At 38.7% G+C, this 12,107-nt stretch overlaps 1 protein-coding gene across 7 annotated transcripts in view; it reads left to right on the top strand.

The window, feature by feature from the left end:
* Nucleotides 1-11,814, top strand: part of ENAH (ENAH actin regulator) — a 123,829-nt gene extending 112,015 nt beyond the window's left edge. For 6 of the 7 annotated variants that reach the window (XM_053973474.1, XM_053973473.1, XM_053973471.1 and 3 more), the window contains 4 exons: nucleotides 354-420; nucleotides 6,287-6,365; nucleotides 7,606-7,663; nucleotides 8,785-11,814. In XM_053973474.1, coding sequence (XP_053829449.1) covers nucleotides 354-420; nucleotides 6,287-6,365; nucleotides 7,606-7,663; nucleotides 8,785-8,822 — 242 coding nt within the window. In that variant the 3' untranslated portion in view covers nucleotides 8,823-11,814. Of the gene's footprint in view, nucleotides 1-353; nucleotides 421-2,840; nucleotides 2,904-6,286; nucleotides 6,366-7,605; nucleotides 7,664-8,784 lie in introns of all 7 variants that reach the window. The other variant, XM_053973476.1, reaches the window with a different exon arrangement.
* The last annotated feature ends 293 nt before the right edge of the window (nucleotides 11,815-12,107 follow it).

Here is a 12,107-nt window from a genome sequence, read left to right as displayed (position 1 = left end):
AGCTGACTGGTTACAGAATTCCATGTTTCACAACTGAAGCAATCCAGTACCTATAAATACTTATAAATAAATCCAATGCCTATAAAGTATAGGCAGACCTTCTCCCAGCTGGATTAAGACTCAAATGGCATTTACAGTGTCTGGGAGACCAGTGAGATTTTAAGATGCTCTCACTTGATGCATTCACAGATGAATGCAAGATGTAGCTTAATGTGAAAGAGCTAAAGCAATGGAGTAAAAAGAGCAAAATACCAAGCAGCTGACTTGAGTTGCTAGGTGCTTGAAGTTTCCTCACACAAATTACACAGTGGATAGAAAAAGACAGTTTTTAATCTCCTCACTCTGTTTTCCAGAACTAACAAGAAAGCCTTGGGAAAGGACAAATACAGTGAATGGAAGCAAGTCACCTGTTATTTCCAGGTACTCCCCTTTTGTTCCAGTTGTCTTTTCCTTCCATTTGTTCTTGTTGCACATGCTGCTGAAGATACTGGACTAGAATAGTAAAGGTCATCTTTATGGGTTTAAAATTGCTGCTGTGAAACTGCTTTTAGCAGTTTTAAGTAGGAATGAAGAGTTACTTTTGGCGAATGCTAATAAAAGAAATTATTGACAGTAAAAACAAAAGTTGTACCCAAAAAAGTTCCTTTTAACAATTGCTGGTGTATAACCTGAATTAATAAGGTGTATATTTGCCTACAGCAATGTTTAGTTCTTTATTTGAAGTGTGAAATTTCCTATAAGGTGAAACCAAATTCAGTGCTGCAGTTCACGTATTCAGTAGTAAATTTAGAGAATAGGTGTTCTTTCTATTTCTTTGCTACTCACAGAATGCCTTTGTGGATATTTAAGCCACCTTGATAAGATTTGATTCTGTGACAATTTTCAGTAGCTCTCATACCAATCTAAGAAAGTCCATCCTAAAGAAGTGTAGAAGTGTTTTACATCCCTCAGTGCATCAACCAATCTTCGGTAACTTGTCAGCTGGAACTTTGGTAGGCAGGGAGTGTTTTGGTAGGCGTTTTCAGTAAGTGAAATGGCTGCTTTAGCAATTTTTTTGAGATATATTTAATTGTCATTTACTTTAAGCAGAAGGCTTGTGGTTCATTTAGAATTCCTGTGTATTGTGTACACAAAAGTTAAAGGGTTCTGACCCCTGATAATCTGAGGAAGTCACCTGAATTTCTTGAGAGAAAACAATAGAATATGTTCAGCTTGGGAATGCTGTGTTTGAAATTTCCTGAATTCCCGTTAAAATTTGGCTGTTGGAAATAGCTGTAGAAGACTGGGTGATCAAAGTATTAAAAACAATTGTTCTCTGAGAGGCCTCACTGGTAGTTGAAGTTGCCCTTGAGGTCCTCAGTTCTAAAATGCAACACTAAACACTCTCAGTATCTTTGTCTCTTTTAGAATAAATCCAGGAGTTTGAGGTGTCTGCAGCCTTGGTTCTGCTTGCATTTTTTTTTTTTTTTTTTTTTGTCAGGAAGCAGGTGCCATTGGTGGTGACATTCTCTCTGCTACACTGTCAGTGTAACAAAATAGTGCATCACCTTTGGCCTTGGCTTTGCCCTGCCCTCTTCCCCCTCCTCATCAGTAGGTCTGACCTGCTTTGACCAAGGTCTCTGGTGCTGATACCTTGATCTGCTTCAAAACGTGGCGTTGAGGGGGAACTTGTCACAGAAATAATTGCTGTAAGAAATCCTAAAGAGCATTTTAGAGTTCATATTGTGGAAGACAGTTGCTGACCCGGCCCTTTGGCTGTAGATACTTTGCTCAAATTGCTTATCCATGGGGTAAAGGGATTTATAAGTAGGGCAACTCTCAATATGTGACTTTTGGGGAGTCTGGAATGTTCTGAAGTCTTGATTCTACCTGCCCCTACAGCAGTAGGTTTTCATAAACTGTTTCATGCTTCCAGTTTCTCTGATCTTTTTCCAGCTGGTGAAATTCAGAGGTTGCTGAGGTCTGTTTAAAAATATTTTCTGACCTAGAGGAGTACAGAGAATTTTTGAGATTTCTCTTAGATTTATTGGGGCACTCCATCAAGCTTTTGTCTTCATTCATCCAGTGGAAAATGCGGATAGAATTTAACTTGATGTGAGCTTCCCTGGGCATATACTCTAAAAGTACTTCCAAAATAAGAATTTTGTGTTTATTTAATGTCAATATTCTTTTCCAGTGCTGTCATAACCTGCTGGAAGGTGCCATAGCACATACTTTAGGCCTACTGATGCAGTTTTCTAGTCAGTGTTGACGGCTTGCTCTGCTAGGAAGAGGAAAATTTCATAGAAAGAGAAGCTGTTAGAAGTCTCTTGAATATCCTTGTATTTTTCTTAAGTGTCTACATTTGCCAACTTGCCAAGTCTCTCTCAGCAAGCAGCTTGCTAAAGTAGCTTTGTTTAGTGAAGGGGAGCTGCAGTTTGAAACACTAACCCTGTGTCTGTCAGAAGGGAATTTCTTTCACCTGGAAGGGCTGGAGAGCTACTCCTGACCTCTGCAGGGAGGATATGAGTCACTTACAGGGATTAAGCAAAGCACACTTAAGAAACTGGCAAGTCAGCAAAATTTTCTCTTCAGAGCTTCCACAGAGGTAGAGGATGAAATTGTTGTTATTCAGAGTGAATGTTATAAGTATTTTAAAGCAAATTAGTGTCCTGTCTAAAATCAGGCCTTTTCTTCTTGGAGCAAACAGAAAAGACTTAAGCTGTGGACTTTTAATATTTCCTGAAACATGCAAGTAGAACTCCTGAATCTACTGAAAACCCATGGTGTTTAAGGTGCTAAAACTGAACAAAATTAAGACCTATTATAGCTTTTAAAGGTAGTGTTTCTCCCCCTAATAGACGGGAATCTCCATGGAAAAATCTGCTTGCTTCTGAAAACAGGTTCTATGATTCACTAAACAGGTATCATCCTGTTGGGGTTTGAGACTTCCTAATAACCCCTTTGACCAGTTCAGGGTTGAACTTTTTCTACACGGGTTGGTAATCACCACATGCACCTCCACGTTCCTCCTCCACATTTTGTTTGTCCAGTTGAGCCCACTTTTGCACTGGTTAAAAGCAGATGGTGTCAAAGGCAAATTGAGATGGTTTAAGAACCAGGTATGAATTCATAAAAAAATTCATAAAAATACTGGTTTTCTGTCAGTCTCCACCTGCAAAGGTACAAATTCCTCTTGAATATGCCAGGATTTAGTGGACCATTTGCACTGTTTTAATAAGCAGGTTTTCAAAACTGTAAGTTGAGATACAAAGGAACAGGAATTCATTTTCTAGGTGTGTTTTCACATCTGCTTTTTGATTAAAGACTTTTTAAACATAAATTAATGTTTCTTGGAATATATTTACAAGTTAGTTAATATGATGTATATTTTCTGCTGGAAATTTAAGTTTCACTCTCTAGTGGTCATAAAGTACTGACACTGAAACTCTTTAGGCTTGAAGAGCTTTCCAGAGGTAAATGTCTTCCAGAGCCCCTCAGAATTACTGAGTCAAATTCCAGCTTTGCTTTTCATGAAGGCACTCGTTGTGGTGATTACTTAATCTTTTTGTATGAAAAGTTCCCCTTTTAGCTACTTATCTTCGGTGGTGTATTGTGCATGTTGGCATGAATAAGATCTTTCCTTTGCATGCTTGATTGAAGGTGTGTTAGGGACTGTCAGGCTTGCCTCACTGTCCTGTTAGGCAATGCTATGAAGAACCACACGGGAGAGCTCTTGAGCCACGTTGGGATCAAATGGCTGGGACGTTTTTATTCACTAAATTTCAGTAGCTAATGCTTTCCTAAATTTCAACTGCATTCAGGCTGAAAAAGGAAAAAAAAAAAAAAGCATACTTTGGGGAGGAACACAGCTAGATTTTCCTGAGATTAGAAATTATCTATTTTGCTAATTGTGGCATTTCAGTGTTTGAAATAAGAATGTCTTGCATTTTGGAAAGCAAAAAGGGAGCACATTGTCAAGATTGATGGGCAGCGTTCATAAAGAAGCTTTCCTGTAGAGATTTTTAACAGATAGAAGCAGTAGATAGTTGTGGTGGGTAAAACTGACTTTTTGTTCTAAAGATATGAAGAAAAAGAAACAGTCACTTTGTGTAGAGGTTTCCTTTGAAGTCATCTTATTAATACATTAAACTCATAAGTAATTAAAAAAAATACTAAAATGTACTATTGGTTGGGTTCTTCCATTAAGGCAGGCACTAGGTGCCTGTTAGCAATTTCCAGGAGCTGCATTTAAGAGAATTTTTTTCAGTTATGTTGGATAAATGCTGTCATGCCATAGTGTATGGGAACAAAACTATAGTCAATGGAAATTATCAGAAACTATATATGAACTATCTGAAAAACTCAGCTGTTTTGCCTGGAGTAGGTCAGGGCTCACAATTTCAGGTGTAAACTGCAAGTAACTCTTTAAATACCACGTGCCAGATGAAACAGTGATGGCCAAAGATCTCAGCTGATGGATGCTTTTGAGCAAGGAGTTCTTCCATACTGAACTAAGCACTGTAACATGTAAAGAGTTCTCTAAAAGATCCTAAACTGTGGTTTGCCTTCATAGCATTAGTGCACACAGTAGGTTCTCTGGTGGTTGCAAGGTGAATTCTATTTTCCAGCTTCTTTCACTGTCACATTATTTAATATTCCATCTTCTGCCTTACTTGGTGGGTTGTGTGTTTAATTTTGGTGTGTTTCAAGAATAGTAATCAGCAATTTCTCTCTGGGAACTTACACTTAAACCGTGTGGACTTAAGCCTTTACAGCTGTGACAATTGAGGTTTGTGATCCCAAGGGAAGAAGAAGTATCAGACCAGAATTTTGATGTGTGCACCCTTTTCTGTCAGAGTCACACTTTGTTCTTCTTCAGTTAGCAAGTCAGAACATAGTCCTGTCAGGTTGTAAAAGACAACAAGACAATCTAGTGTGAGGTTCATTCAGCTCGTATTGAACAAAACCAGCAGAATAGGATAATTTCCTTAGGGATGAATTCCTGTCTTGTAAGGGAAGATGCATGAAAGCTCAAGGTAGTGGTTTTGTAAAACAAACGAAGAAATAAAGTCTTTTTTTCATTCCTGTCCACCTGCGTTGCAGTAAATCAGTCTGCACCCTCATGTAACAAATGCAGAAAAATGCAGTGCTAAATGAATTTCTCCTATGTAGGAATTTTGAAGAGACACACTGAGTGTAGGCCATGCTACTTTGTCCAGAGATGCCACATACAAGGGCAGTGAAATAGGACCCAGCTTAGTCTACTGTATACTCTGCCCTTCCTTAAAATTAGCATACTGTGATAATTCTAAACATCAGGGAAACCCCTTAAGATGAATTGTCAGGAATTTTATCAACAGCTTCTTTCTGGCTTGAAGTTTTAGAGGTAAGGGAGGGAGAATGCTAGCCAAGATGTAAAATGTATTTAAGAACAGCAGAACATTCCTCCCTCTTGGGAGAACTCTTTTGGTATTCCTACTGTGGACATCCAGGCTCTGTCTCTGCTCACAGCTCTAGTAAGTCCATGAACCTGAATTACCCCTTGAATGAAAGAGGGGATCAGGAAAGAGAAGTGGAAAGGCAGGAAACCCCCTTCTTTTGGAATCTGTGTTAAAAATGCAAGGTCATCTGGGTAAGCAAATTTTTGACATCTAAGAGAGTATTTCATAAGCAAATATCAAACATGACGTAGTCCAAAACATTAGAACTTCCTCTCAAGTATCTCCTGATAAATCTTGCTGCTGTTAAAGTGTTTGCTCTCAGTAGCTTTAAAAAGCAACTGATGGGATAATTGAGGTTGGATAACATTGCTTGGGTCTGTCAACCTTTGAAAATCCCCCAGGGTGATGGCTCAGCATTCATACAGTCAGCATCAACATGCAGTCATTAGTCAGTGGGAGTGCTTCCTTGGGAGACCCTCTTTTGAATGAGCAAGCAGTTTAAAAAGGAAAGTACTTGACATTTGAAGGCATTCAGCTTTTCGTGCCCATTATGAAGAAATCAGAAACCACTGACAGTGAAATCTGTCTGTTGCTTTGAAAGTTCTAGTTTTGAACTAATAACTCTTATGGTAAATAATATTTCCAGTGTGTGGAAAACATTCTTGGGTGTTGCTTTCTATTCTGTGTGGTATTTTGGGTCTGCTTGATTTTTCCCATCCTCCCACTCCCAGCATTTTTTGGTTTTCATTCTGATTTTTTACTCTATTTTTGTTAGACAAATGTCAGCAATTTTGATGGGCGAGTCCTATGTATCCTGTAATAATGAGCAACCAGTAATTCATGGATGTGTTTTTGTGCTGCAGACCAAAATCTACACCAACGGGACAGCCCAGTGCCAACGGAGTACAGTCAGAAGGTCTAGATTATGACAGATTGAAGCAGGTATGTGGATAATGCTTTAAAAAAGCATGCTTAAAAAAGATTGCTGTGGAACTTGGATATAAGGACTTGCAGCTGTCCAACACCAATTTTTAACTGGTTTGTTAGCCAGTTGCAAAGTTAATGATTTAGCAATTACTAGTCTTTATTTTTGCCCAGGCACGTGTCAGTATTCTTAGGAGCTGCAGCTGTAGGATGGAGGCTTAGACAACCCCATTAACTTCTCACAAAGTTCCTGCTTTTGCACTAGGCAGCACACACAGGATGGTGTTGACATTATAGACGGAACTGGGAAATCAGTTTGCCTGGAAAACCTTTCCTTCTCTTCTCGGCATCCAAACAAGCAACTTGGGGCAGCTCTAGCAGAACAAATTTTAATATCAGATGTGAGGACCTGTGGACACAAGTTCAGTGGGGAAGAGCATCCAGGGATGCTGTCTTTTGTGCAGCTCTCCAGTTCAAGGGCAGAGGAATCCTGTGGGAGTTGTGGAGTTGAAGGTGAAGGATCTCCAAGTGGTGTTTGAGTCAATGGCTCCATCCCCAAGTGGGGAGGGAGATTCTGGTGCAGGCTGAAGCTTGGTGGGTAATTCTAGAGCCACTTTAACTTTGGTAGCAACTTTTAGTTGCTTCTAGACCATGTCCCCACATAGTGGTTGGCTTTAGGTTGGGTTATGGATCAGTTTTGGTTGGTTCTGGATTGGGTCCTGGCTCAACAGGTAGTTCTAGAGTGGCTTCTGGCCTGGTGAGTGGTTCTGGAGGAGCTTGGAGGAAAGGATGGAAAAAACAGCAAGCAGGGACAGCACTTCACTCTGTTATCTTCATTCCATCATATTCCACTGGGACCTTGATACCTTAATTAAATTTTGTTTTTTTTCCCCTTGGAATACTTCCTTGGCTTGTGGTGTTTAGTGAGCTCCTTTCTTTGCATTCCACATCCCATTTCACTTGTAGCAAAGCTTTCTCATTCTTATCCCTTCTCCTCATAAATTCTACAGAGGTCCACTTGTGGCACTTCCAGGGACTGTTTTTTCTGCATTATAACTGCACTAGTAATCTTCTAGGGATGCCTTAGGTTTTGAGGATTAACTTGGAAGCTGAGGGGTGGGTTATGCTTCTCACAGAGTTAAGGATTAATGGGAAGGATTGTAGTGGGAGAGAATTCTGGATTTCTTTCCACAGAAATTTACAGGTGGCAAAACAAATCTGTTTGCTAATCTGTTATTTATGCTCTGCCACATTTTAGGACATTTTAGATGAAATGAGGAAGGAGTTAACAAAATTAAAGGAAGAGCTCATTGATGGTAAGTATTGCTCTGTTCACTGCTGCTGCTTAGTTTTAGAGTAGCTGCAGGTGCTTTAAAATGTAAATACAGTGTATTGGTAGACTGAGAGTGATTTATTGGTACAAGTAGCTTTGTTCTTTGTCTAGTGGCAAACCACTGGTGCCAGACCTGTTCCAATTGATGTGCTTCAGGGATTTCTCTCCTGGGGGTTTTGTTTTAGTAGAACATTGACACCAATGTGTCTTTTAAGAGTGGTTGAAGTGATGCTGTATTTGAGTGATTTGAAGTTATCCTTAGTATCATGTGGTGGTAGGTGGGTTATTTTTAAATAATCCAAAGCTGCTGAGGTATGTATTTCAAAGCTAGTAATATTCAGAAGAGAAATGTGCTTCCAGCTTTCAGTTACCTCTTTGATCTGTAACATAAGAGTCAAAGAAAAGAAGTCTCACAGTTTTCATTTTTATTTTAACGGAAGCTATTTTCCTATGTAATATTCTGTACTTCAGGGAAATAATTGAGAAAACATAATCCTGAAGGTTTGCCTTTGCCAGGAATTATGCAAAACTGTGTATGATTTACTACCTTGGTGGGCCTTTTATTCTTTTTGGCTTTGTGGAATGTACCAAAACAAAGTGTGGGGAGGAAAAAAGTCATATTAATCTAATACAACTGCTAATAAAATATTGAATGTCATCAACTGATGTTGTAGAAAGAACTGGCTGGTTTGGGGCTAAGGAGAATGTAGTGCTTTTCCCTATATTTTGTTTGTGCTGTGTTGTACCACGGCCTTTTAGACCTTTAAACAGGGCCCTGAGGCTGCTCTTAAATAAAAAAAATTAAAATAAATGAGCCCATACTTAACACTCCTTGAAAATTCCAATGGTGGTGATTCCCACAGCCTTGCTGGAGGTGGGAACTAAAAATTAAGATTTGAACATAAATTTTACAGGAAGAAAAAGTGTAGTGCCTGGTTGATAATGCCACTTGTCTGAAGCCACATGGGGCTGCCTTAGGTGTTGGTTCTTCATGTTGTGAGAGCAGGGTGAGCCTGCTCTGGGGGGTCAGTTGTGTGCTCCAGCTTCCTGCCCAGTAAAGAATACTTTATTTGATTTGCTAACTCTGTCTCTGTCTCTCTGCAGCTATCAGGCAGGAACTCAGCAAGTCCAATACTGCATAGAAAGACTCGTACTAAGCCGATGTGACTCTTTAACTTGATATAAAACTGACTACGTTTTGTGAGCTGTTAGAAGAAAACGGAGACAGACAGACAGACACTTGGAAGGAGGGAGAAACAACCTATTCTGAAAAGCTTCAGACACATCACTCTGGTGATAATGCTATTCCCCTCCTACTTTGCAGCTTTTTTCTGACCTTTACAGCAGGGTGGAAAAGACTCTTAAAGTTACTGTAATGATTATGCAGAAATTCCTACATCTATCAGACAAGATCACAGTGCTTTGAAGTCTACTCATGTCGAGATAAAATTGCACATGTTTCAGAATTTGTTGTTAAGACAAAAAAAAAAACAGGGAAAAGCTTGGGAAGGCTTTTCAGAGAGGTTTTCTTTATTTAATGAAGGAGTTAGCAAGTTACACTGTTGTACTTCAAATGTATCTCAGGTTTGTCTTCCTATCATATCTGGTATTTCCATGAGTAATTTAAAAGATCAGATGTGTAGAAGTTCAGTTCACAAGACAAGGAACAATTAGAGACGCGTGCTTTTAAAGGGCAATATTTGTAAGTAAGGGTGACCTAGACGGTGATGACATATCAAGATTTTGGAATTTTATGATAGGAAGCCTCTCTAGTTAGCCTTCATGCAATTTTCTAGGAAAATTTAAAAAAAAAAAAGCAAATACAGTCCAGAGTTTAAAGATGTAGATGCCTTCCTACATTGTTACGATGCTTTACCAAATCTAAGACTTCGACATAAAGCGAATCAGCAGTCAAATGTAAATCATTAGTATGTTGTAGATTTACAGTAGATTTTGGGGCTTTTTTTAGATTTATGCATGTGGACATTTTGTAATGTAACACAACACAGCCAGCTTTTTAATTAAAAGAAAAATTGCATGTCACAGAGTAGCCTTTTCATTTGTAAGGCTTAATTTATGCCCAGGAAGATGTGGGAAGAGGGAGGGGGAAGGTAACACATTTTTATTACTTTCTACACTTTTTCTTCATCTTACATGCATGTGTAATAATGAGGAAAACATGACTTTTATCAGTAACCATGTTAATGGAACCAGGTACTTGATCCTTTTGTATCTTTTTTCAGTTTTCTATTTGAAATTCAGTAATAACTTCCAGTAATGGTTCTGAAACTCCCAGGTGAACCGAACTCGTTTCTCAGTGAGAGAAAAAATGTTGTAGGCATCTGATTTGCTGAGGATGCCCCTGTGTAAGTGCGTTGTCCTTCACCTTTTCACCATGACCCTCTGCTTCACTCTTTTCTGAGACTCCTTTTTTTTTTTTATTGTTTAATGAAACAGAACAGCAGTAGTTACCTGAGAACGATCAGGTCACAGTAAATGGCCCCTTCTCCTCCTAATTTATCTGCCACCCTCCTTTCCAAAAGAACTCAAAACCAACAGATAACCCCCACAGCTCCACATGAGACAAACCCTGAAAAATAGTAATGATATGCTATTGGTTTTGCTCAACAATTTCAGAAAGAGTTTTAGGGGAGGTGATATCTCTCTCTTTCCCAGGGTTTTCAATCTTATGAGTGTAAATTTTTTATTTGTTTTAATTTTGTGTTTTAATGTGGTAAAGTTCAGTGGAATAGAAATTCTACAAATTGGCTTTGTAGTGCTTTGGAAAAAGAATATGCATCAAAATCTTCCCTTTTCCTTTGCACTGTCCATTTTTCTAAGCCATGTTTGCTTTGGAATCTGTGCTGATCCAGAGGAAAAGTTTACTTACAGCTCGTGGAGAAATTTGCTTACAAGTACAGGCAGCTCCATTCGTGGCACAGATGCTTTCAATAGCAGACTGTCTGGAGTGCTGAACACCAAAGCAAAACAGCGCTTGACAGCTTCAGAAAGGCTTCAGTAGGAAATCTTTTTCCCATTCAAATGTTGCCTGATCTTATAGGTTCAGATTCTAAGGGAAGACGACAGTGGAAATAATTTCCTAACTCGATTTATTAATTTTTTTTTAATAAAGAGGAGAAACAACATCACCTTTCTGCATGCATTTATTGAAGGCATTAAAAAGAAAAAATCCATAATAAGCTTGTCAAGTACTGTTTTTCTCAAAACAAGAGGAGGCATTTTCGTCTTTGTTGATGTAGCTTTTTGTTTTACACAGACTTTTTGAGCAGTAAGGATGTTTACCCTTGTCAGAAATCACGTTTGATTCGTTTCTAGGAGGGTTCAGGAGTTACATAGTGGAATAGCATGGATGGCTATAAGTGGTCCAAAATTAAAGGCTGAACTTCTAGATTGTGCAAGGAACTGGCTTATGCACTAAACGTTTTGTGCCTTGGTCTACAATTAACATGATTTCTGTTTAAAAGAAAAAGGAACAGATGTTGTCTTTTTGTGCTGCTTCTACATACATACTTTCTGTAATCCCAACCTGCAGAACTGGTTCTTTCCAGGAAATCAGATTGAATTAAAGATTACTGTAGACATTTCCTGACCTACTGACAGTTGCACCATTTCCAGAGATTTCAGTATTGAAAATGAACTGCAGAAGCTACAATTATTTTGCTTACTGGTGACTAAGTTCTTTAAAAACCATATTGTGGTGGTTCTGTGCTTTTGTACAATGGATGTCTTAAGCTGAGGGCAGTTTAAGGGATCCTTCCTAATGCCAGGAGGGCGTTGCTTTCCTCAACACTGTGATCTGACCTGTGATAAACCTGCACTATAGACAAGTGGCTACCGAGTCAACCGCAAACCAACTGAATGTAAAACCCTTAGTGCTGGTGCTGAAATCTCTTCAGACAGTCATAATGATTTCCAGTTCGTTTTAAAGTTACCAAGTGTCAATCAAAGACTGAAGCTGTTCACTAATGAATGTTGACTTTTCATGCATTTAGGTTTACCTTCTTTTTAGTTTCTCAGTTCATTCTCTGCTATTTTTATCATATTGTGTCATTTTAAATTTCTTACATGCTAACGTTTTGTTTGAGCGAATGAAATAAAATTGCAATATATACACGTTGCCACCATTTATTTCTGGAACCTCATAGAAGACTCTCTGAGATTTACTACTCAAAGTCCCCAGATTTTTAATGACTGTGATCATTCCTTGCTCCTTGATTCCACTTCTCCTTTCTGTTTCTCCTTCAGAAGATCCAGTAGAGAACAGTGAAGACTTAACCTTATAAAGAATGTAACTGCAGGGACTGTGTACATTCATGAATGGTGACTGCTGTACATAAATTAAAATTAATTTCAAATGTATGATGTGATTTACATTCTCACATGGTATATACACACTTTGGTCTCTG

Source organism: Vidua macroura, chromosome 3, assembly GCF_024509145.1.
Source record: "Vidua macroura isolate BioBank_ID:100142 chromosome 3, ASM2450914v1, whole genome shotgun sequence".
Taxonomy (NCBI): domain Eukaryota; kingdom Metazoa; phylum Chordata; class Aves; order Passeriformes; family Viduidae; genus Vidua; species Vidua macroura.
The sequence above is the reverse complement of the archived record's forward strand: the minus strand, read 5'-3'. Positions and strand labels throughout refer to the sequence as shown.